The sequence below is a fragment of the Anabrus simplex genome, chromosome 2 (genome assembly GCF_040414725.1).
Source record: "Anabrus simplex isolate iqAnaSimp1 chromosome 2, ASM4041472v1, whole genome shotgun sequence".
In the NCBI taxonomy this organism is placed as follows: Eukaryota; Metazoa; Arthropoda; class Insecta; order Orthoptera; family Tettigoniidae; genus Anabrus; species Anabrus simplex.
This window is the reverse complement of record NC_090266.1, coordinates 149070801-149097997: the sequence shown is the minus strand read 5'-3', so window position 1 is coordinate 149097997 and position 27197 is coordinate 149070801. Positions and strand designations below refer to the sequence as shown.

At 37.8% G+C, this 27197-nt stretch overlaps 1 protein-coding gene across 1 annotated transcript in view; it reads right to left on the bottom strand.

Moving 5' to 3' along the window:
• Hem (Nck associated protein 1 Hem) overlaps positions 1–27197 on the bottom strand; it is a 318021-nt gene that overhangs the window by 187081 nt on the left and 103743 nt on the right. The window contains exons 7-10 of the mRNA XM_067140394.2: positions 9810–10020; positions 9483–9579; positions 4887–5049; positions 4608–4781 (exon numbers count right to left, since the gene is read on the bottom strand). Coding sequence (XP_066996495.1) covers positions 4608–4781; positions 4887–5049; positions 9483–9579; positions 9810–10020 — 645 coding nt within the window. The remainder of the gene's footprint in view (positions 1–4607; positions 4782–4886; positions 5050–9482; positions 9580–9809; positions 10021–27197) is intronic.

The window sequence follows — 27197 nt, the reverse complement described above, 5'->3', positions numbered from 1 at the left end:
AAAGATTATTGGTTACAGGAATAATGTCCAAATAGAGGACGTGACTAATGCTATAAAAAAATAATAATAATAATAATTTTAAAAATTCACGTAATATATAGTAATGAAAATGTGGATCTTATTATTTGCTTTGTTTATTGTGAATCTTGATTCAATACGGAACCCGAAGAATGAAATTCTTAACGTTAAATAATGCTAAAGAAGTATTCAAATTTACCCATGATAACAATGACATTTACAGTAAGATACAAAAGTTGAAAACTAGAAAAGCAGCTGGAATTGATAACGTTTTGGTGGATATACTAAAGTAAAGGGTATTTCCACAGCGTCCCGTATAATCCTAGACCTGTAGTGTCTAGTGTGGGTAAGAGCTCGAGCATCTTGGAGCATGAAATCATGACCCAACGATACAGCATACTCAGCTATTGCTGATATGTCTGGCTGATTGAGACGAATATTACGTTCATGTTCCTTGATACGGGTACCAATGGACCAGCATGTTTGATAAAATATACGTAGAAATCCTAACAATTTCAACAGGGATGCTGGCTATCAATTAAGTAATACCTGGTTGCCAGAAAGTAAGGATTTACATAGGTAATTCCCTTCCCTGTCCCTTCACTACTGTTATTTCGTCTCAGTGTTTTCCAAATTCATACGTTCCTCATCGCAAGATGTTTCATTCCAGGCTTGTGTCTATGTCATACACCTGTCAATGTCATATGTTACGTACATGTTATGTTGACCCTCTTAGACTGATTCTGATGGTTCCATCACCTTCCGCTTCGAACGCCAGGCTGTACCACGTCTGGGGAGCCATCTGGTAACGAGTGAACGTACCATTTCCACTTCTATTATAACGTCTAAATTCAAAGCTCATTGTCTAAAAAGCCTTTCTCGTGGATAGTCACTATTTTCTTCTGATGCCGCAGAGCACAGTTCCCTGCGAAACGCTAAGAATTTCACCATAATTTCTTGACACGGCATAAGCCCAAAAGCCTATATCATGTCTAAAATCAGACAAGTCATTTAGAAGTTATAGCAATGTTTGTGACAGCATGTAAAATTGTAATATTTTTCTAAAATTTATCACCGCTGTAGTGTAAAAATTGGCCAACTTTTAATACCGGCTTGAAGGGTTAATATTTTAAAGTTACCCCCGCTAAAACAAACTACCCACCCACCCGTTCTACATATAGGCAGAGCAGTTTCCATTTCCCCTACTAACAGCACTGCTCCTCCTCCTACTGCTACCAGCCAAGTTCCGCCGGGCGAGAGGAAAGAGAATTATAACACACGTAGTAGCGTGGCGAGAAGCAGGTCAGAGCTAGGCTCGGGTGGCAACCGGCTGTAGGGAGGTACACAAATTTTTAGGGTAAGTTTCTGTGTAATGTAACTGTAACAAAAACACATTTTGCAATTTCTGAGAGTAAAACCCACTAATATGTATATATATCTTTTTCTTTCCAGACCTTGTCTTTTTTAAATTTCATTACATTTAAAGCTTCAGTATTCTTCAGTTGATGATAAGGTCACATTCTCTCATTTCTGAGGCCAAAGTTCAAATTCTACCTTAGTAACACTGAAGCTATTTACCATATGCCACATCTCAAGAAATATAATTTAGAATCAAATTTCAACATGTGAAGTACTTTCGTAAGGAAGTGATGGACAGTTTCATCGAAAAACAGTGTGTATTGTTTTTAGTGTATTTTTAGCCATTTCAGAAAAGACATGGGTTCATCCATTTTAAATTATTAGACTAATAATTATGTATTTCAATTAGGTACGAGACAAAATGGCTGAAGATGTCTTGAATTTGACGAAATATTACCAAAGAATGTATAACATATTTTAACATAGAATGTGTTCTCACCTGTAAAGAGAAGTGTATTGATTGGGTGGACCATTAAAACTAATACTAGTTCTTAATTAAGCTGTATCAATATGGACCTATATGATGAAGTTTTTGAGTGGCGTGGAATGACATTAGTAGACGAGTAAGTCTTAGTGGAGTCTTTCAAAGTACGAAAGATCACAACATGAAGATGAAGTTGGAATTCAAGAGGACAAACTGAGGCAAATATTCATTTATAGGAAGGGGAATTAGTGATTAGAATAACTTACCAAGAGAGATGTTCAATAAATATCCAATTTCTTTGCTATAATTTAAGAAAAGGCTAGGAAAATAACACAGATAAGGAATCTGCCACCTGGGCAATTGCCCTAAATGCAGATCAGTAGTGGTTGATTGATTGAAAGCCCGGATTCAATTCTAAACCTCTATGCAGTGCACGTAAGGAGTGAGGATATGATACAGTGGAACCTCGATTCTCCGTTTTTGGAGGGACCAGAGAAAAAACCTACAACATTGGAAAACGGAAAATCCGGGAACGAATGAACCATCAACAATTAGGCTAAACATCACAAAAATTAAATATGTATACTTATAATCTTACAAACTCCCCTAAACCAAACCAAACTACAGCCCCAATGGGCCTTCCGCCTACCAAGCGACCGCCCTCGGTCCGAAGGCCTGCAGATTTCGAGGTGACGCATGGTCAGCGTGACGAATCCTCTCAGCCATTATTCCTGGCTCTCTAGACCGGGGTCGCCATATCACCATTAAATAGCTCTCAATTAAAGGTAATCGCAGAATGACTGAACCAGCCCTCATATCCAGGTAAAAATGCCTGACCTGGCCAGTAATCAAACCCGGGCTCTCCGGGTGAGAGGCAGGCAAGTTAGACCGCGGGGCTGGATTCACATGTTAATTACCGGTACGCGACTTAAAATTCTCGGAACTTTACATTCAGTTTTACCGGGAAAACTTCGTCAGTTTCCTCTGAAAACTTCATCATATTCCTTTCAAAACTTCTTTCAGTTCAGCAACTCTGATCAGCCAAACTCTTCAAAAAATCTAATTAATACCCGTAACACCAAGCCAAACAACAATCGACCACAAGTAGTTTTTCATTCTCTAATCTAATAAAATAAACCACATTGGATACAAAAGTGTCCAACATGATAGCAAAATCGTTTTTTTTAATTTATTTATTTTTTTTTTTTTTTTTATGTTCCATTGTAATCTGGTGACCGGTATACTGTTCCTAGTCAGTTTATGGAAATCTTGTACTGCGTAAATTAGGCCTACATAGACTTTTAAAGTTTATGTTGAACTCAAGAATATGCTTTCGAAAGTATCAATCCTCAAGTTCTCGAATGCATTATATTTAGTTCTGCCCATCACTAATCACAATCAAATTGGAAAGAGAAAAAATATCATTAACACTTCCGAAATTACGATTATTCGTGACCTTGAGCTCAGCTGGAAAGCGTGCTTGCTGTACAAGTAGGTATGAGTGCCAAATGGTACAAAGTTTTTAAATGTAATGTGCGCAAATAAAACGACTGCGGCTTTTATAACATTTTAACACAAAAACGTGAAATTCCCAGCCTTATATTAGGACGAAAACAGTAATAGGCAATTCCAAAACCTTCCATGGCTTTATGTATTTAAGGTGCAACATCTGTTCTGGTCTATAACATAATTGTATACGATAATATTACAATACTAAATTTGTGTTACTTAAGAAGGAGCTGTTTCGATGCCTGCCTGAAAGCCCAGTGACTATACAGTGCCCTGAGGGAAATGCCGAAAACCTGTTCGGCGACACATTAAAAAAGAGTAAAAGAATAAACATCTAACCCTGGACATATTGTAAACATTTTGTAAGTAAGAACATTTGATGAAACTCGTTCCGTCTTCAAATAGAGCTGATAAAATGCACTTCCAATTGTCGAGGGCACTCTCTGCTTTATGATTTCCAAGGATTCTCTAAACAATACTACCAGAATGCGATGCTAAGATGATCCCTTATGGAAGTTCACCACCGATCGCTTCTCCAGTACAGTAGGTACATCTTCAAATTACCACAATGACGGGACGTCAACACCAAGATCCGTAAGTATCCCGTAGCCGTCCTTTCGTAAGATACAGTTTCTTGAAAATCGCGTTATCGAGGATTTAGCGTTGATGGGACTGAAATTTCTGGACGGTTGATCCGGGAAATCATTTCTTCGAGGAACAGATAATGCGGGATTTTTACAACGTGATTTAATTAGGATGCTCTCAGGACCGCGTAATTTGAACTAATAATACGGGAAAACATAGTTTCCAGGAACGTATAATCGAGGTTCTACTGTACTGTTATGGTGGTTCATTTGACAAATGAACAACCATTAAGTCTTTGGCAGACTCCTTGGTGTTATTCGACAGGAGTAGGCTATGTGCTGGCACCAAATTTCATCCTCTCCTTACCTCATTATAATCTCGCATCCAGACATCCAGGTCGCCCGTGGGCGTCAAAAAGAACATGTCCTCAGACACTCCCGGCACTAAAAAAAGCTATATGCTGAATTATAAAAATTACAAGTTTTGAAAATTTACACTTTCATTTGGTAGCATTTTGAAATAACAGTACCTTCATCCGTTGGGCAACCAGTATGTAGAGTGGTTAATTTAAACATAGAAAGCAATGATTATTAATCAAATTTGATGAAGGTGAACCTCTTGGTTTATGACATTAAAATCAAAATAAAATTACCTTGCTTTACTGAAAGGTTGGCTATTGTGTTGCACAGGGAAGACAAAATTATACTTTCATCCTCTGGACACACCTGCAAGTTCTGCACCATCAGATTCAATGCTATGGCATCATAGCCTGAAAGGTACTGGACGTAGTACCTTTGCATTACTTGGCTATACTTGCGAACCAGCACTGCAAAGTCACAAAAGGCAATTTTTGACAATAAGTTCAACTTCTGCTTAGGACAAGTAATGAAAAGACTTTCTACTTTAATCAGCAACACAAAACAAGTATTACCTCTGAGTTCTTCCATGTGGAACAACAGTTCTGGTAGCTGACGATCAACCAAGTCCTCGGCTGTTTTGCCTTTGCTTTTCTGCTGGGGAGGGTTGTCATTATGCCGGAGAACCCAGAATACCTCATCCCTTGCAAAGCATAAACCAATGAAGATTAAGAGTGCCTGCACATTAAAAGGAGCAAAATTATGCTAACTATCTCCTTACCTACTAAACAAAAGTAGATGTACATCATAACTACAATGTTTCATAAAACAGACTGCATACAAAAATAGAGTAAAAATTCACAATTAGTTCAATCTCCACTGGCAATTATTTCATAGCACAAAATACAAAAAATATTAGCCTTCCCTAGGCCTGTAATAGATTACACTTTAATTTTGTCTTTCAAAAAACCAAAAATGAAGTAAAACAGCACAGGCAGTAATACAGATGTAACTACTGAACATGAGTTGGTTGTGATGTAAGGAGCATAGGGTATCTGTTCGCTAAAAAAGGTTTGATCTACTCAATTTGGCTAGTTGCTTTACGTCGCACCGACACAGATAGGTCTTATATCTACTCAATTCAAAGCTTTGAATTTTCCTTGTCCTTTCTTAGGTTAATACCATAAAGTATTAAGAGTTCCGTACTGTACAAATGGATCTCTTACTCCTGTCGAACAACTAGAAGATGCGAATGGAATGCTGCAGCATATATATCAAGACTTTTGCATTCACTTGGCTGCTTCAGGGGCAATCTCCGTTCTTTACATAGGGGAAAGATTTCATTTTCTTAATGTTAGAAACTAGTAATTAGATGTGAATTTATACGCAATGTTATTCCTTGTTTTGAAATTAGGATCAATAACACTAGATCTATATTAATGTGTGTTTTGTATGACAAGTTTTTCCGGTTTTACACAGCGAGTGTCTAGTGATCACGGAATCATTCGGAGCTTGTGGTGCTCAGGCAGGCAATATCATCTCGGGCGTAAGCTCATGCGATATTTAGGGTCGTTGGTTGATATCTGCAGAAAGGCGACTGGACATTCTTCCTCAGGAGAGTTGGAAACTGCTACGGTAGCTGAGGGGTCATCATTGCGAAGTCGTACCAAACGGGTGATCGACAGAGCACCGGTTTGTGCACTGTAACCTCGGTTCGATGTCACATGCGACTGTCACTTCATGTTACATTTTTTTTTATTTTCGATTGAAGCGTTAGTTTATGGTACCCATATGTGTAAATATGAATGATTAAGGATTTTCAGTTAGTAATTCATGGAACAGTTAGGATGGTAAATTAATTTTAGGAGCACATATATTTCTTTCAAGGTGCTGCAGACATAGGACAGTCATGTGATACGACCTGTCATTCAAACTAATAAACCAAACAAAAGTTTTTCTGCCACAGTTAAATTCATAGGAAACCATAGTTTTTCTTTTATTTACTTTTGCTTGTCGAGGACTTCATGTCATCTAGCTTACTGTTAATTACTAAATTCATTAAACATAATGGTGACAGATGTACATTTAGACCCAAGTGTCATGTGGGTGCTCAACCTGAAAGTTCTTTCATTTTCATATTTATTGTGGGATATTCACTTTCAAATAATTAACTTACTACTGCCAAATGAATTATTATGAATTATTAATGAATTATCTAATTTGTTTATTTTTGCATGATAATGCAGTTGCTTTATTCTGGAATATTCAATCCAATATTAGTCTATTCGACTTATCCTTTGGCCATCAGCACTAGTAATTTAAACTCTGTGTTTATGACAGTCAATCCATAAGGACATCAGAGGTCAATCCAATTCGAAGGGCTCAGGTGACTCCCAATGATCCTGTTTGACATTGAAGTTAGTGAGCCGCCTTAACAATTAAGAGAAAGTCTAGAGCTAGAGTCTTGTAAGCTGTACTTTCCACAATCACATGGACCCACCCACGGCTGTCAATGGATGTTGACGTATCAGCTTTCAGGTTATTATTGTGGATGTTTTGGGGAAGAGAGTTTCTTTTACGATGGTTTTTTTATTCCTTGCCCTTCGGGCACCATTTTAAGAAGACATGGCCATGCGACTTTGAAATACTAACAGAGTAATTTGGCTCAATGCAGTCACCAATACAGGTGACTTGTTTATTTCACTTCTTATTTAGCTTCATTTGAATGATTTTCCTTGACTCAATAAACTATATCATACCCCTTTTACAGATTTAATTTCACAATAGAATTTGAATCTTAACTGTTCCCGTAATCTTATCTGCAAGTCCTTAAATAAATTGAGGTAGATGATCCACCTAAGCAACACTTCAGTATATCGGTAGAAATATTTATTTCATATTGTTAGCCATTTCGGTACCTGTGTTAACATCTGCACTAACACACGTGAGAAAATTATGAGGAATAAATTAGCAGTAATTTTTAAAAAAGCCTTAAAATGACCTACATGTACAAAAAACATTAACAGTGCCATGTATCCCAAAAAGTGGATAAAATCTTAATTCTAACAAAACACAATTGAAAACAGTACAAGAGCATTAGGGGTGCAACATGTGTTATGTAGTGGAACCATAGAGTTCTAATACACTTGTTTAACTAAGCTCATGAATCCCACATTGTGGAAAGTCTTCAGGTAAGACTTAAAATTAATTTATAACACATTAAAAGTGCCAAATGTTTTTGTTGTAAGGGACTGAAGTTTGAAGTGGTATACAACGAATTGAAGAAATGACATATTTGCACTCACTGAAGATTAAAATCGAATGGGAGCAAGATACCGCTAAAAATTGTAGATAAACTATGTTGAATACCGTATAATCCTGAATACCACCCACACTTTTTTTTTTTTTTTTTTCGAAAACATTGCTTCTAAAAACTTGGTGCGGATCTTATTCAAGCCTTTCCTTTTGCGACTTGAAACTTCATGCGTCTTGGGGAATGTTACAATTTTTAGTGTATGTCAGTTGGCACTGGATTCGACTATGTCTTCCGACAGCGTTTGGTTGAAAATAAGAAGTGGGCATGTGCGTACCGTATTGTTCACTCTTATGTATTTCATGTGATAATGGAGATTTGTTCTACAATATAAATGTGTGTAAAACTTTCCTAAAAGTCGGCTGTTGTTTATAAGCTTAGTAGTAAAATTATTTCTAAGTATGGAAAAACCCTGAAATCAAACACCGGCATTCGAACTCACTATCTTCCGAATGCTGGACACTGGCCGCATTTAAGCGACTGCAGCTAGCAAGCTCGGTATTGCATGTTTTGAAGGAAGCAAATTTTCGTAAAATGAGTAAAAATCTTCTTATCACTAAAATTGGGTGCTTGTCGACATCAGATTTGTCTTGTGGATTTAATTTCCAATTGTCCAATGTTTGGAAGTAAAATGGTGAGAACATCCCTTGTGTTTTGACTTACTCTCCAGTTGTATCCAGCCAGTCGCTTGCATGCTTGTCGGGAGCGTGTCGTGTATTACTCCTTGTGCAACGACGAGGTCTGGTGATTGTGACAGTGGAGGGGAAAGGGGGCGAAGCAGAGGGGAGGGTTTGCGTAGGTAAGGGTGTGTCCTGTGGAGTCTTGATTGCGTGTTTTTGTTTGTTTGTTAACATTCTTTAAGTAAATATTTCTTAAGAGATGAATTTTGGCATCAAAAAGAATGTTCATTTTGTTTGTCATCTCGTTCAGATTAAAGTTGGAATTGGCAAACTGGTCCATGTTGATGTAAAATTCTTCAGAGAAATTGAGCAAAGGGCCCTTGGAAATTATTTTCAGAATTTCCGTATCGATTTCAATACTGGAAAATTTGTGTTTGGATTCTTATGTCTGTTGCCCTATGAAAGAAAACTGGCTGTATTTAATAGCGTTTATATGTTGATTGTAGTGGATAAAGAAACTCCTGCCAGTTCATCCAACATAACTTGCTTCCCATTTGGTACATTTCAGGTATACTCCTGAATGGTTGCATTTACTCTTTTCATTGATGGATTTGGTATTATGTAGAATAGCAGTATTATTACAGGAAGTTTTGAAAGCTATTCTGAAGTTACGTCTTTTGAAAACGTTAGTTATGAGATGGATATTGGCATTATTGAAAGTAAAAATTACATAGTCTTTCTTTAATTCGCTGTCTTTAATAAATTTTGATTTTGGCTGATGTTTTATTTTTTGGATAATTTTATTTTTTTATTATTATATATGTTTTGTTTTGCTATGTCATGGATTGTATAATTATCTCTATATTTAAGTCTTCGTCAGAGAGGGAGATATTAAAGGCTCTGTATACCACACTTATTGTGTTTGATGTTTGTGTGTGTTTTCTGTATATTTTGTAAGTTATATGGTCTTCATAAACTACAATAAACTACGACTGAGTCCAGCGAAGTATTTTATTTTGCAGGCAAGCTACATGGATAAAGGGTTCAGTATGTATGTATGTATGTATGTATGTATGTATGTATGTATGTAGTCATTCAGTCACCTAATAGAAATACATGCAGATCTTGAAGTCATTAATCGAGATAAAACACCTAGTAAATTTTACGACCTTCCTCACCATTTACCCCACATTTTTATTCCAGGAATGTTAAAGAATGTCAGTTGTCATACCACTTACCTTGGGTCCCAGGAGCCCTGGTTGATCTGTCAATATCAGACCTAACTCTTTGAGTGTTGTTCTGAGGAACTTTCTCCTCTCACGATGGCGATGAGCTCTAGGATGAATAAAACTAATTCAATATGGTTATTTTTAAGCAGAAGTCAATTTTATAATACCAGTAATTGAAGTGGAGTTTAGATATCCCTGCAAATAGTAATATCCTTACATTTAAATGCCTCCACATCTTTCACAATGTAAATGTTCACTTTAATTAAAAACTTCTACTACACCTATTTCTTTATATTTTTCCATATGTTTCTAGAGTATAAAATGCTAAAAACTTACGCTTTTTGTACTGCCTGATTATAGCAGTCTCTCACTTCAGATATCCGCTTGCTATATCCTTTCATACCATCGAAGTAATTCTGAATATATGAATGTATGTAAAGGACTTCATCTCGAAAAAGTGCCACTACCCAACTTGATTCAAGAGCACTTGTCCACAGCTTATTTGGCTTTTCTTGACATAGCACCGAAGGACAGAGCATAAAACCAACTGTAACAAACCAGTTCATTCACTTATTAAGGACCATCTGTCTGCAAGAGAATAGAAATACACAGAGAATATGATGCAAGTCAAGTTCAGGAGAAGAAGAAATAAAACAATGAAATGAAATAAGATGACTATCAGAAATATCTTATATTTTGCTACATTGTCTAGAACTGATTGTTCACTTCTGACAAAGAGAGAGCACAGGAAAAGTCGAGAAACACACAAGTCTACACATGTAATCCTTAAGTTTCAGTTGTGTATCTTCAACTGAATCAAGAAGTTAGTAAAATAACCACGTAATCAATACTTTATTATTGCCTCAGGCAAAATTGAATATAAATTAGCACTTACAGGACATGTTTCGACCACTTAGTGGTCCTCTTCCGCTGTATAAAGAAAGAATTGTCCTAATGTTTTTTCTTCTCAATTCTTTCTTTATACAGCTGAAGAGGCCAACTAAGTGGTCGAAACATGTCCTGTAAGTGCTAATTTATATTCAATTTTGCCTGAGGCAATAATAAAGTATCGATTAGGTGGTTATTTTACTGACTTCTTGATTATATTCATTGATACGGTCATGAAATGGACAACTTGTAATCTTCAACTGAATACAATTGAAACAAAACTTAGCATGAAAAAGTGAAAATATACATTGACCCATGACAAATGATATATGAAATCCTGTTACTTCAGCAATGGTCAATAATGTATTTATGCAAATAATCCCCGCATATATTTTTTTTTAAATTTGAGCCACGAATTGGGGTGCGGGTTTTATTTGCATCAAGGTTGGCAACACGCTTGTGGTTCATGTAGTTTTCAATATTGGATGTACAATTATGCTTTGTGTAACTGCAGATGAAAGAAAACTACCCCCATGCGTCATATTTAAATGGAAAACAATTCAGACTTTTAGTTCAAAACTGCCTTTACATTTTTTTAAATAGTATTATACAGAGTAATTTAAATTCTAATTTTCTCGGCATCACAATAGAACACATCTGCCGGAACGTGCAGGGGTAGCTTTCCACACTTTCACTCTCTCCAGTGTGTCTACAGTGTGCTTCATAGTTGCTAAGTTTGAGTGAAATTGTAATTCGTTTGTATTCAGCGTTTTAAAGAACGCCACAATATCACGTAGCAGGCAATGTGCAGAGAAGCAGAATCCGCGAACATTGGCGATGCCGACAGTTGGCATAAAAAGTGTGGCTCATAATTATAATCAATTTGTATGCACCGAACAATACTGTCAATGCCAATGAAATCGATTATTTTTTATGCTAAGAACAAACAGATTTATTGCTTTAAAGGATATGGGGTCACTGTACTGTGTTGCAATGCAGACAGAAGCAAAAGACTTCGTACCCTCATCATAGGAAAGTTCGATAAGCCACGATGTTTCCGTGCAAGTACAAGGCATCTAAAAATGCAGACAGTAGAGCAATCCAAAAAATAAGGCACTTGCACAGGGGAGCCAGCATAATTTGTTTTCTCTTGTTTCCTCTTCTTTCGTTGTATAAGATTATGTTTGCCAGTGATTTACCCAAGTGCTTTATTTGAATTATGCAAATGCACCTTGTTGGATACATTTTGGAAATAGTTTTTCAAACGGCATTTGAAAGATTTAAACTGTGAATCAAGGTGACTGGATGCAATAAAGGGTCTTAGAATAATTTGTGACGTGGCAAGGGTTGGCGTTTCTGAATTACGATGGCGGGAAATTGTACAAGGATAGGGTCACTGGCCTGTGCTGCAATGCAGACGGACGCAAAAGACTTCCTACTTCCTCCCCTCGTCATAGGAATGTTCAATAAGCCACGATGTATTAAGGCCATCAGGTACTTTCCGTGAGCATCCAAGGCATCTAACATGCATACAGTACAGTAATCCAATGAATAAGGCACTTGCACTGGGGAGCCAGCATAAATTTCTCCTCGTCTCTGAATCCATTTTTTTTTCATTTTTTCTTTCGTTGCGTGAGGTTATGTTTGCCAGTGAGTTATCCAAGTGCATTATTTGAATACTGTAAATGTGCCTTGTTGGATACATTTTGGAAATAATTTTTTTCCATGGCATTCGAAAGAATTAAACCCTGAATTAATGTTAATTGCATGCAGTAACGGGTCTCAGAATATTTTGTGAAGCGGCAAGGGTTGGTATTTCTGAATTACGAGTTGGCGGTTATTTAAAAAATACGTAATTCGAAGTCACATTTCTGCATCCCTATGACTTCAAATTAACAAGGTTTTACTGAATCGCAAAATTAACAAATGAGTTCAAAGGTGTGTCTGTCTGAGGTGTTTACATTGCAAGAATTATTCACCACTGGTCGTGTTACTATCCGAGTAAAAAGAGACCACGTGTTAAAAGTGTTTTAGATGTGGAGTGTGATGAATTTGTAAGTAATTTAGGAGAGGATTCTAGTGATGCAAGAGACAAAGAATCTTCTGATCTCCAGTGAATCAAGAATATTACCAGTTCAGATTAATGAAATACCTGTCACATAAGAAGGCCTACTTGCTATTTTTCATGGCAAATATATTTTATAGCAGGATTAGAAAATATGTTGAACCTACACTTGAGGAGGAACCACATGGATTTAGACTTCATAGATCAACTATAGACCTCATTTTTGCCACCAGAATGCTCTATGAGAAGTATTGGGAGAAAGAAAAAACACTTATAACTGTTTATCTGGACATCGAGAAGCATATGACCATGTACCACGCAGGCATATATGGGAAGGTTTGAGACATAAGAAAGTGCCCGATGACATCATAGCACGAGTACAACGATTATATGATGAAACCAAGTGTTGTGTCCAGGTCCAGGATGGAAGGTCAGGTTGGTTTGAAACGAAGAGTGGAGTCCAGCAAGGAAGTTGTCTTTCACCACTTCTCTTCATAATCATAATGGATGAAGTTTTAAAAGCAGTTAAGAGAAAGGATCCAACAACTAATGCCCTGGTTTTTGCTGATGATGTAATGGTATAGGGTGAGACAGAAGCAGAAGTACAAACTAGACTAGATCTCTGGCATGAAGCTTTCACAACCTTTGGTCTCAAAATCAGCAAAACGAAGACAGTTGGCTTGGTGATGAGTAGAAACACTCGAACTGTTCATCTAAGAATTGGAGATGAGGAGATGGATATTGTAGACAACTTCCAGTATTTTTTTTTGCTATGGGCTTCACGTCGCACCGACACAGATAGGTCTAATGGCGGCGATGGGATAGGAAAGGCCTAGGAGTTGGGAGGAAGCAGCTGTGGCCTTAATTGAGGTACAGCCCCAGCATTTGCCTGGTGTGAAAATGGGAAACCACGGAAAACCATCTTCAGGGCTGCCGATAGTGGGATTCGAACCTACTACCCCCCCACCCCTTCCAGATTAGTAACAGAATACAGAAAGTTTCCAAATTCTATCACGCTGTACATCAAATAATTTGGGATGGAACATTTCCGTTAGTTTCCAAGATTAGCTTGTACAAAATATATCTAGTACCTATACTGATGTATGGCCTGGAAGCAGCAACACTTACTGGACCAACAAAGAGTCTCCTTCAGGCAACAGAAATGAAGTTTCTCCGTTCTTGTCTACAAAAAACATAAATGGATAAAATAAGGAATGTGGATATCCGACAACAGTTTGAATTGGAAAGAAGCTTGCTGGAGACTCTAGAAGTGAAGAGATTGTAATGGTATGGTCACATGAAAAGAATGAACCCTCACAGAACTCCTCGAACATACTTTGACCATAATGTTCCTGGAAAGGGACCAAGAGGAAGACCTCGTAATGTTTGGAAACAGATAATGAAGGACCTTGAAATTAGAGATGTGAACTGGTGTCGCATATATGAGCAGCATCTGTGGATGGATAGAACAAACTGGAGGAGGCTCGTACACAATCGCACCCGGCTTGCTGGAGCGAAGAAATGATGATGATGAGCAGTGATAATGTATTATTATTATTATCTCAAATATGTTCCAGCATAGTAGCTATATCTGTCATATTCACATTTACGTCAAGACCACATGGAACTCGAGGAGTGATACGAAATGTTTGTTTATGCCTATGTTACTCTTTCGACGGAAGGAGTTTTAGCTCATTTCATTTTTTTTCAAAATGAAACTTTTTAAAACGCGGAGATTATTCGCGTAAGTACGGTATGTCTCTAATACTGCAATGGCACATTTGATGCTCTAAGGCAAAGGACTGCAAGCAAATACTGACCCTCTCACATTTCCTTTTCCTTGATCAGTATTTTTGAATTTCTACTATCTCACATCTGCTTTGAGGAGTAGATTTCATGTTTAGTTTATTGGCAGTCCTAAGAGACAATCAATCAATCAATCAATCAATCAATCAATCAATCAATCAAGCACTACTGATCTGCATTTAGGGCAGTCGCCCAGGTGGCAGAATTCTCCATCTGTTGTTTTTCTAGCCTTTTCTTAAATGATTTTAAAGTACTTTGAAATTTATTGAACATCTCCCTTGGTAAGCTATTCCAATCTGTAACTCCCCTTCCTATAAAAGAATATTTGCCCCAATTTGAACTCTTGCATTGCAACTTTATCTTCATATTGTTATCTTTCTTACTTGTAAAGACACCACTCAAACTTATTCGTCTAATAATGTCATTCCACGCCATCTCTCCACTGACAGCTCGGAACATACCACTTAGTTGATTGGAATAATAACAGTAATAACATACCACTTATGATACAGATGTTGATTCCCATAGAGAACCTGTGTTCCCAGTCCAAATTTTTACAACATTTTTATAATGCTACTCTTTTGTCGGAAATCACTTAGGACAAATCAAGCTGCTTTTCTGTGGATTTTTTCCAGTTCTTGAATCAAGTAATCCTGGTGAGGGCCCTATACACTAGAACCATACTCTAGTTGTGGTCTTACTAGAGACTTATATGCCCTCTCCTTTACACCCTTACTACAACCCCTAAATACCCTCAAAATCATGTGCACAGAGATCTGTACTCTTTATTTACAATCCCATTTATGTGATTACCCAAATGAAGATCTTTCCTTATATTAACACCTACAACTCATTAACGCAGTAAGTAAAACAGAGGACTTTTTTCCATTTGTGAAACTCACAACCTGACTTTTAACCCTGTTTGTCATCATACCATTGCCTACTGTCCATCTCACAACATAATCAAGGTCATTTTGCAGTTGCTCACAATTTTTTAGATTAGTTATTACACACTATACAGTGAAACATCATCCGCAAAAAGCCTTATATCTGATTCCACATCTTTACTCATATCATTTATATATATAAGAAAACATACAGGTCCAATAATACTGCCTTGAGGAATTCCCCTCTTAATTATTACAGGGTCCGATAAAGCTTTGCCTACTCCAGTTCTCCGAGTTCTATTTTCTAGAAACATAGCCGCTCATTCAGTCACTCTTGTCTACTAAAATAGCCCTCATTTTTGCCAATAGTCTCCCATGATTTACCCTAACAAATGCCTTAGACTGGTCAATCGCAATGCAGTCCATTGTACAGATGAAGTTAGTACAAACACTAATCATTGTTGGTGTGCATTACTTCCTTATCATTCAACAATTAGGGGTCAGAGAAAAAGGTTCCTGAAATGTTCTCATATTCTGACGCATGGTCTCACACATCGGATAAGAGGTCCCTAAAAAGGTCTTGCCTTCTCGGAAGTAGTTATGGCCAATCTGACTGCACATGACACATCACCTCGTGCTTAATACATACCTGCCAACTTTACAAAACCAAAAATCAGGAGATTTTGATATGAAAATCAGGAAAAATCAGGAGATACAATGGGTCAAAACTGCTTATTCTACATGTTTTGCGCAATACAGTACTAGGCCTACAGTATATTTATAACACTTATTGTCTCAAAGCCCGACAGTTGCTATACGAGGCTACAAGGCTAAAAATTACACATCTCTATTCCCTCACAGGAAGTATGTGAGTGAGACAATCGGTCTCTGATAAGCCTACTGAAAATAGTATGAACTCATGCTCCACATGTTAATCAGCCATGCACTTAGATGCCATTACTTAGCAAATGCATAGATTAATATAGTACTGCATCAAGCGGCCGCGTGATTATGCGAAGCGCAATGCTATTTGGATCAAATAACTAGCTGATGTACCCGTGCTTCGCTACGGAATTCTCAGAAAGACTGTCCTTATAGTTGCCCAACTGAAGTCAACATAGGTCATTACAATGATGCCAGTATGAATAAAAGCAATGCTGTCATATGAAATATTCGATAAAATGAAAACAACACATTTTCTCACTTTTAGCGAAAAGTACTACGGTGTTGATCTAACAGTACAAAGTTTCAGAGCTAGAATGACCAGGCTGCAAACAACCGCGAATACTCCTGTAATTATTCCGTTTAAGTATGCACACTGCTCATTCCAATCAATGCCTCAGAGTAGGGATCGAATAGCTGGAATACTATGATGATCCAGTGTGTTACGTACCGGTAGCATCAGAAAATTTATGAACCAGAAGAATGGCATGCTAAAGAAGAGATAGATCTAACTCCCCACTCTCCAGCTACTTCCCGCCAATATTCAGGCAGGCTGTTATACTCAATATGTAGCAGTAATCCCATCTATCAGAGATAAATGGCAACAGAATACACAAAGCGCATCACAACAAACAATGGTCAATGTAATGATATTGTTGATCAATTTTATGAGCTTTCTGTATTGGAGGCCTTCACATTTAGTTTTCTTCCGAATCTGTGATATTAGAGCATCTAATGCCAAGCTTAGTCCTCCTTTCTTTCATGACGACCTCTTGTGTTACTTAACCGATTGTTCCTTCATGGCTTTTTTCTCATTTTTATAATCATCTTCACAATTTAATCACCATCACCACCAATATCATTACAGTCGGTACGGTAAAACTGAATACGACACAAATAATCGGAAATTGTATTCTCTATAACTTTTGTTATGTAGTACTTTTCAATATGACCAGTAAGATAAGTATGTAAAATTTAATTTTTGGCACCTTCCCCCTAAGCTACCATTTTGAACAGAGTGAATAAAATTATTTATAGCATAGACTGCAGCTCCTTATTCCCCGACTTTACATAAAATTCTGTTCACCCATTTTCACGTACCTCGGTGCTGATAAGGACTTAGAAAAAAAATCCAAATTCATGAAAATATCTGTATCATAGCCAGGACGGTAAAAATGTATAAGACGTAAATGATAGGATATTTAATAACATATATATAACTTTAGTTATGTAGTATTTATCGATAGGGCCAATAATAACAAATATTTGAGAGTGAAATTTTAGGCCTTCCCCTAAACTACCATTTCACTCAGCGTGAATAAAATTAGTTATGGCCTAGATTGTAGCGACTTATCCTCGGATGATATATACCGATTTTCATTAAATTCTCTTCATCCGTTTTCTCGTGATGACCGTGCGTATGTACATACTATCTGCGCACATTTTAGCGATAGATTTGTGTAGGGTTTGAGGAGTAAGGAGGGAGCGCTTCCGGTTCCGTTAGTACTGCCAATTGAATGGAAATGAAATCTGGAATGAATCGATAATATGATCGATCGATATGAATTTTCTAAATCTTTGTTATTTTAAGCCAACAACTGTGTCACACATACATTATATAACATTTCTCGATGCGAATCTTATTCCTAGAGTGAATTCTATAGTTTGGCTTTGCTGTGTAAATAACAACAGTACTAGTACATGAAGTGTACGCCAGACGTCGCATAGCGATGCATAAGCGATTCATAGTTCGTGTTTCAAAGATTGCCAGTACGTATCTCGAAGATTGCCGAGGTCGACCGCTTCAGCACTAGGGTGTAAATCTATCGCTAAAAAGTGCACAGATAGTACACACATACAGACAGAAAATATGGAAAATTAAAACATGCATTTCCCCTTGTTAGTATGGTCACGACCGGTACGGAAATATCATTCTTTTTGAATTCTGAGCAATGTATAGATAAGAAATGTGTTTTTCCACCATTCAATACACAATTTATTTTAATAGATTAAGCTAGTACCGGTTTCGGCTCTTTAACGGCCATCATCAGCTAGTACATGTTTTTGTTTTAGCCATCAGACAATACACAAGTTGTTATTGTATTAGGTATCCGGATGTCTAATGGGGGATGGAATAATAGCATATAATTAAAATATCAGTGGTCAGGTTAAAAAGTTATAAATAGAGCATGAGTATATAAAACATGTTAAAAACACACAGGTCACAATATATAACATTTAAAAAGTTTCAACACATTAAAATTGTACGTATAGGTAGACACTTGTTAAAATTTTCAATTTATGTTATATGGATTCCATTCTTCTGTCTTCTGTGCAGATCCTTCTAAGTAATGTTGATTTTAGTTGCGTAGGGTAATCTTCGAGGACATTTTGAAGCTAGTGTACGTCTTATTGATGTGGCCCTTTGTCATGATGAAATTTCGTTATGTTATATATCCCAACTTGTGATATACTATGGCAAGTTTCAATACAGCAAACAGCAGGTCTCGAGCATTTATCTAGAAGTAGTCGGTGGTAACACTTCTCTCGTCTATGTTTGTTCTTGTAGTTCTTGTTCCACAACAACTATAACTACAAGAACAAACATAGACGAGAGAAGTGTTACCACCGACTACTTCTAGATAAATGCTCGAGACCTGCTGTTTGCTGTATTGAAACTTGCCATAGTATATCACAAGTTGGGATATATAACATAACGAAATTTCATCATGACAAAGGCCCACATCAATAAGACGTACACTAGCTTCAAAATGTCCTCGAAGATTACCCTACGCAACTAAAATCAACATTACTTAGAAGGATCTGCACAGAAGACAGAAGAATGGAATCCATATAACATAAATTGAAAATTTTAACAAGTGTCTACCTATACGTACAATTTTAATGTGTTGAAACTTTTTAAATGTTATATATTGTGACCTGTGTGTTTTTAACATGTTTTATATACTCATGCTCTATTTATAACTTTTTAACCTGACCACTGATATTTTAATTATATGCTATTATTCCATCCCCCATTAGACATCCGGATGCCTAATACAATAACAACTTGTGTATTGTCTAATGGCTAAAACAAAAACATGTACTAGCTGATGATGGCCGTTAAAGAGCCGAAACCGGTACTAGCTTAATCTATTAAAATAAATTGTGTATTGAATGGTGGAAAAACACATTTCTTATCTATACTTTGAGTCTGTCAATACGGAAAATGAAATTTATAAATAATAAAAATTCTGAGCAATGTACAGACAAGACTCTTATTTTATTTATATTGAGTCGTTATCATTGAAAATCTGTCACTAAATTACTAAGAAAGACTCAATGTCTAGCGACTAGTCTCTAGAATCCCACCAAAGAGAATGGAATGACTAGACGAACACGAACATAGCAAGCGAGAACGAGAGATTGACGATCGATACACACGTCGCGATATATAGGTTTCAATAAACATCGCACATTCGCGCACATTTCTCGCATTAATAAACGTTGATATTTCGTTTGAAAGCGGCCAATGAGCGAAGGACTTCCGGCCACTGGCGTAAAAAAGCTGAAATGGCGGGATTTGAAAACAAATGAAGTTCAATCAAAAAATAAGCTAAAATCGTGAGAAATAATAGAATAATCGGGAGGCGGGAAAAACTGTCGAAAATCGGGAGTCTCCCGCCTAAATCGGGAAAGTTGGCAGGTATGTATAATACAACGTAAGTGTGGAGCTTGAGTGACCCAATCAGTAAGTTCAATAAGTACCTGTTGAGTACAGAAAACTTAAATTATACAAGAGTAAACAGGGCAGGGGTCCTACTGAAACTGGATCATCTCATCAGAATAGTGCATGTTCGTAAGATATAAACTTCTATATTATTTAATGTTTACATTAAATTTTTTAGTTGAGGAACTACTTTTCGCCTTAGCTGGCCATCATCAGCCATAATACAAATTTATACAAACACATCTAATAACTAAAACAAATGTGCAAACATACACAAATGACATTAAAAGGCATTAGAGACATCTAGAGATCCTGAAATGAACAATGTACACACCACTTAAATATAACATGGAATTAAAATATGGCTTTTAATTTTTTAATAACTTGCTTTACGTCGCACCGACAAAAAAAAGGTCTTATGGCAACGATAGTATAGGAAAGGCCTAGGAGTGGGAAGAAATCAGCTGTGGCCTTAATTAAGGTACAGCCCCAGCATTTGCCTGGTGTAAAAATGGGAAACCATGGAAAACCATCTTCAGGGCTCTCGACAGTGGGACTCGAACCCACTATCTCCCGGATGCAATCTCACAGCTGTGCGATCCTAACCGCACGGCCAACTTGCCTGGTAATATGCCTCTTAGTGAGATCTAAAGTCCTGAGATGCAATGCATCGTGTTAAAAACATTTTTCATCAATGCTTCCCGTTAGAACTTTCTTGAGTTAATAATAATGTTATTTGCTTTACGTCCCACTAACTACTTTTACTGTCTTCGGAGCCGCCGAGGTGCCGGAATTTAGTCCCGCAGGAGTTCTTTTACGTGCCAGTAAATCTACCAACACGAGGCTGTCGTATTTGAGCACCTTCAAATACCACTGGACTGAGCCAGGATCGAACCTGCCAAGTTGGGGTTAGAAGGCCAGCGCCTTAACCGTCTGAGCCACTCAGCCCGGCTTTTTCTTGAGTAATTGTCTTGAAAACATTGAAAGATTCCTCTAAGAACATGCCAGCTATCTAGACATATTTTTATGTGCCGTCCTTGACTCTTCGATTTGACAACTTCCAATAGAGGAAGTTCAATTATTCATGAGTTCAATTAAACTCAGAATAAAGTGTGTGTTAATTTAGAATCAAGTATTCACTTGAATTTTGATATGGAAGATTTAGCTGTTGCTGTTGGTTTATTATTAATTTATTTACTGAAATTCGTATTTGTGATGCGAATGTTATGGCACTTGACGTTTACTTAACTTAAATTCAGTAAGATTATCATACCGCACTCTACCTTTGAAGGGACGCTTTGGGATTCAGCCACGTTTGTTTAGTGGATGGTCACAGTGGTCATCGTCCACGTTAACTTAGCATAACATAACCTCACTGAAGGATTACTTGGGTTCTCAACCACCTTAACTCAACTTCAGTGAAGGGACACCATGGTCATCAGTCATGGGTGCTTAACTTTAACTTCACTTTAAGGATGTGAGGATCAGTTCATAGTGCTAACTTAACCACATAAATTACAAGATAATCTATATATAAAATAACTTGTCCTGACTGACTGACTGACTGATTCATCATAGCCGAGCCAAAACTACTGGACATAAAGAAATGAAATTTTGGGGATACATTCATATTAACATGTAGGTGCTCGCTAAAGGAGGATTTTTGGATATTCCGTTGATAAGGGGGTTCTAGATCCTAATGGGTGGGTAGGAGATCGGGTTTTGCGCTCAGATGGCCTTCACTTAAACCGCAGTGGTACGTACAAGTTAGGAAATTTGTTTGGAAGGGTAATAGGGAGGTACATTCAGGGAAACGGGGTGGCCTAGGGAGCGGTGATAAGGGAACAGGGAACTGGAAATCAAGCAGGGATGACATAAAATTGTTAGTGTTGAACTGTAGAAGTATTGTAAAGAAAGGAATAGAATTGAGTAATGTAAGAGATATATATTTACCAGATATTGTAATAGGAGTTGAATCATGGCTGAGAAATGATATAATGGATGCAAAAATTTTCTCACGGAACTGGAGTGTGTATCGTAGAGATAGGATAGGAATGATGGGAGGGGGAGTATTCATTCCGGTGAAAGAAGAATTTGTAAGCTACGAAAAAGTTAACGATGAGACACATGAAATTCTAGGTGTAAGGCTCATTTCTGAAGATAATAGGCAACTTGATATATTTGGAGTGTACAGACCGGGAAAGGGTAGCACTGACATGGATTCAGAATTATTTGATAAGATAATCAGCTATGTAGGAAACAACAAGGAAAGAAATGTAGCGGCGATCTGAATTTACCAGATGTCAACTGGGAAGGAAATGCGAACGACAGGAAGCATGACCAACAAATGGCAAATAAGTTAATATGGGAAGAACAGCTGATTCAGAAAGTGATGGAACCAACCAGAGGGAAAAATATCCTGGATGTGGTGCTGATAAAACCAGATGAGCTCTATAGAGAAACTGAAGTAATAGATGGTATTAGTGATCATGAAGCTGTTTTTGTCATAGTTAAAAATAAATGTGATAGAAAGGAAGGTCTTAAAAGTTGGACTATTAGGCAGTACCATATGGCTGATAAAGCAGGCATGAGGCAGTTTCTAGTAAGTAACTATGATCGGTGGAAAACGGTAAATAAAAACTTAAACAGACTCTGGGATGGGTTTAAAGAAATTGTTGAGGAATACGAAAACAGGTTTGTACCTTTAAGGGAGGTAAGGAATGGTAAAGACCCACCTTATTATAATAGAGAAATAAAGAGACTAAGAAGGAGGTGCAGACTGGAAAGAAATAGAGTTAGAAATGGCTGTGGAAGTAAGGAGAAATTGAAGGAACTTACTAGAAAATTGAATCTAGCAAAGAAGACAGTTAAAGATAACATGATGGCAAGCATAATTGGCAGTCATGCAAATTTTAGTGAAAAATGGAAGGGTATGTATAGGTATTTTAAGGCAGAAACAGGTTCCAAAAAGGACATTCCAGGAATAATTAATGAACAAGGGGAGTGTGTATGTGAGGATCTTCAAAAGGCAGAAGTATTCAGTCAGCAGTATGTAAAGATTGTTGGTTATAAGGATAATGTCCAGATAGAGGAGACTAAGGCTAAAGAAGTATTAAAATTTACATATGATAACAATGACATCTACAATAAGATACAAAAGTTGAAAACTAGAAAAGCAGCTGGAATTGATAAGATTTATGGGGATATACTAAAGACAATGGGTTGGGATATAGTACCATATCTGAAGTACTTATTTGATTATTGTTTGGTCGGAGGAGCTATACCAGATGAATGGAGAGTTGCAATAGTAGCCCCTGTGTATAAAGGAAAGGGTGATAGACATAAAGCTGAAAATTACAGGACAGTAAGTTTGACGCAGTTTATGTAAGCTTTGGGAAGGCATTCTTTCTGATTATATTAGACATGTTTGTGAAATTAATAACTGGTTCGATAGAAGGCAGGTCAGTTTTAGGAAAGGTTATTCCACTGAAGCTCAACTTGTAGGATTCCAGCAAGATATAGCAGATATGGACTGTATCACGATTGACCTATCTAAAGCATTTGATAGGGTGAATCATGGGAGACTACTGGCAAAAATGAGTGCAATTGGACTAGACAAAAGAGTGACTGAATGGGTTGGTATATTTCTAGAAAATAGATCTCAGAGAATTAGAGTAGGTGAAGCTTTATCTGACTCTGTAATAATTAAGAGGGGAATTCCTCAAGGCAGTATTATCAGACCTTTATGTTTTCTTATATATATATAAATGATATGAGTAAAGGAGTGGAATCAGAGGTAAGGCTTTTTGCAGATGATGTTATTCTCTATAGAGTAATAAATAAGTTACAAGATTGTGAACAACTGCAACGTGACCTCGAAAATGTTGCGAGATGGACGGCAGGCAATGGTATGTTGATAAACGGGGTTAAAAGTCACGTTGTTTCACAAATAGGAAAAGTCCTCTCAGTTTTAATTACTGCGTTGATGGGGTGAAAGTTCCTTTTGGGGATCATTGTAATTATCTAGGTGTTAATATAAGGAAAGATCTTCATTGGGCTAATCACATAAATGGGATTGTAAATAAAGGGTACAGATCTCTGTACATGGTTATGAGGGTGTTTAGGGGTTGTAGTAAGGATGTAAAGGAGAGGGCATATAAGACTCTGGTAAAACCCCAACTAGAGTATGGTTCCAGTGTATGGGACCCTCACCAGGATTACCTGATTCAAGAACTGGAAAAAATCCAAAGAAAAGCAGCTTGATTTGTTCTGAGTGATTTCCGACAAAAGAGTAGCGTTACAAAAATGTTGCGAAGTTTGGGCTGGGAAGAACTGAGAGAAAGAAGGAGAGCTGCTCGACTAAGTGGTACGTTGATATAGATGTTGATTCCCATAGGGAATCTGAAATATTTGTCCTGAATGAGCAAATTTATAATACCAATATAAATGGTCCGTTATTGGACATTATAAATTTTCCAGCTAGCTCATTCTTGGTTGCCAGCGTTTCGCCCTCGTGTGCTAGGGTGGGCTCATCAGTTGGTACCTAGCACACCTACCAATACGCTGGCTAGTGCATACCGTGGAGGCCACTGCGTAGGCTAACTGGAGCCACCGGCAGTGCCAATGCACTAAGAGACTTTGTCTCATAACTAAAAATTGATGCCTGCTTGGCCATCAGATGATATAGATGTTGATTCCCATAGGGAATCTGAAATATTTGTCCTGAATGAGCAAATTTATAATACCAATATAAATGGTCCGTTATTGGACATTATAAATTTTCCAGCTAGCTCATTCTTGGTTGCCAGCGTTTCGCCCTCGTGTGCTAGGGTGGGCTCATCAGTTGGAACCTAGCACACCTACCAATACGCTGGCTAGTGCATACCGTGGAGGCCACTGCGTAGGCTAACTGGAGCCACCGGCAGTGCCAATGCACTAAGAGACTTTGTCTCATAACTAAAAATTGATGCCTGCTTGGCCATCAGATGATATAGATGTTGATTCCCATAGGGAATCTGAAATATTTGTCCTGAATGAGCAAATTTATAATACCAATATAAATGGTCCGTTATTGGACATTATAAATTTTCCAGCTAGCTCATTCTTGGTTGCCAGCGTTTCGCCCTCGTGTGCTAGGGTGGGCTCATCAGTTGGTACCTAGCACACCTACCAATACGCTGGCTAGTGCATACCGTGGAGGCCACTACGTAGGCTAACTGGAGCCACCGGCAGTGCCAATGCACTAAGAGACTTTGTCTCATAACTAAAAATTGATGCCTGCTTGGCCATCAGATGATATAGATGTTGATTCCCATAGGGAATCTGAAATATTTGTCCTGAATGAGCAAATTTATAATACCAATATAAATGGTCCGTTATTGGACATTATAAATTTTCCAGCTAGCTCATTCTTGGTTGCCAGCGTTTCGCCCTCGTGTGCTAGGGTGGGCTCATCAGTTGGTACCTAGCACACCTACCAATACGCTGGCTAGTGCATACCGTGGAGGCCACTGCGTAGGCTAACTGGAGCCACCGGCAGTGCCAATGCACTAAGAGACTTTGTCTCATAACTAAAAATTGATGCCTGCTTGGCCACTAGCCATGCACTAGCCAGCGTATTGGTAGGTGTGCTAGGTACCAACTGATGAGCCCACCCTAGCACACGAGGGCGAAACGCTGGCAACCAAGAATGAGCTAGCTGGAAAATTTATAATGCCCAATAACGGACCATTTATATTGGTATTATAAATTTGCTCATTCAGGACAAATATTTCAGATTCCCTATGGGAATCAACATCTATATCATCTGATGGCCAAGCAGGCATCAATTTTTAGTTATGAGACAAAGTCTCTTAGTGCATTGGCACTGCCGGTGGCTCCAGTTAGCCTACGCAGTGGCCTCCACGGTATGCACTAGCCAGCGTATTGGTAGGTGTGCTAGGTACCAACTGATGAGCCCACCCTAGCACACGAGGGCGAAACGCTGGCAACCAAGAATGAGCTAGCTGGAAAATTTATAATGTCCAATAACGGACCATTTATATTGGTATTATAAATTTGCTCATTCAGGACAAATATTTCAGATTCCCTATGGGAATCAACATCTATATCATCTGATGGCCAAGCAGGCATCAATTTTTAGTTATGAGACAAAGTCTCTTAGTGCATTGGCACTGCCGGTGGCTCCAGTTAGCCTACGCAGTGGCCTCCACGGTATGCACTAGCCAGCGTATTGGTAGGTGTGCTAGGTACCAACTGATGAGCCCACCCTAGCACACGAGGGCGAAACGCTGGCAACCAAGAATGAGCTAGCTGGAAAATTTATAATGTCCAATAACGGACCATTTATATTGGTATTATAAGTGGTATGTTCCGAGCTGTCAGTGGAAAGATGGCGTGGAATGACATTAGTAGACGAATAAGTTTGAGTGGCGTTTATGAAAGTAGGAAAGAACACATGAAGATAAATTTGGAATTCAAGAAGACAAACTTGGGCAAATATTAATTTATAGGAAGGGGAGTTAGCGATTGGAATAACTTACCAAGGGAGATGTTCAATAAATTTCCAATTTCTTTGAAATCATTTAGGAAAAGGCTAAGAAAACAACAGATAGGGAATCTGCCACCTGGGCGACTGCCCTAAATGCAGATCAGTATTGACTGATTGAAGGGGGGTGAATTTTTAAAATGAGGATATCTATATCTCAAAAACTTAACAGTTTACAGACGTAAACATGGGTACTTGGAATCTCCTTTAAAAATAAGGAAACCCGTATTCTTTGGTTTTTGGGAAAAACACTTAACGGGGGAAGGGGGTGAAAGAATTGAAAAATTAGTTGAATTATTTGTATGAGAATATATACAGTAGAGTCTCACTCAACCGACCTTCGCTTATCCGACATTCCGTGTTATCCGATTGGTGGACTTAATTTTGAACTTTTGGTGGAGACTAAAGGGCCTGCCAATATCTGGCCCCATTCTGCAAGAAAAGGCAGTGTATTTCCAGGAGTTTAATGAAGGGGACCCTAAATTTACTGCCAGTGCTGAGTGGCTTCATCGGTGGAAAAAACAGTACCGCATTTGGCAGCTTAAAACCTGTGGAGAAAAACTGTCAGGTAAATCCGATTAGGTTGTGAAATGTAAAAAGGAATGTCAAGTAATAATACTTGCTGAAGGATTAACCAGTTATCAGATTTTTAATTGTGATGAGACTGGGTGAAATTTCAAGATGCTGCCATCAAAAACTCTCGCAGCCCAAGCCAAGACGTCTGCACCTGGCTACAAGCGTAATAAGGAAAGATTTACTGTTCTTGCCTGTAGTAATGTTACTGGATAGTTAAAAGGAAAATTGCTTATGATTGGTAAAGCAAAGAAGCCTAGGGCATTTAAAAATATTTCTGTTAATG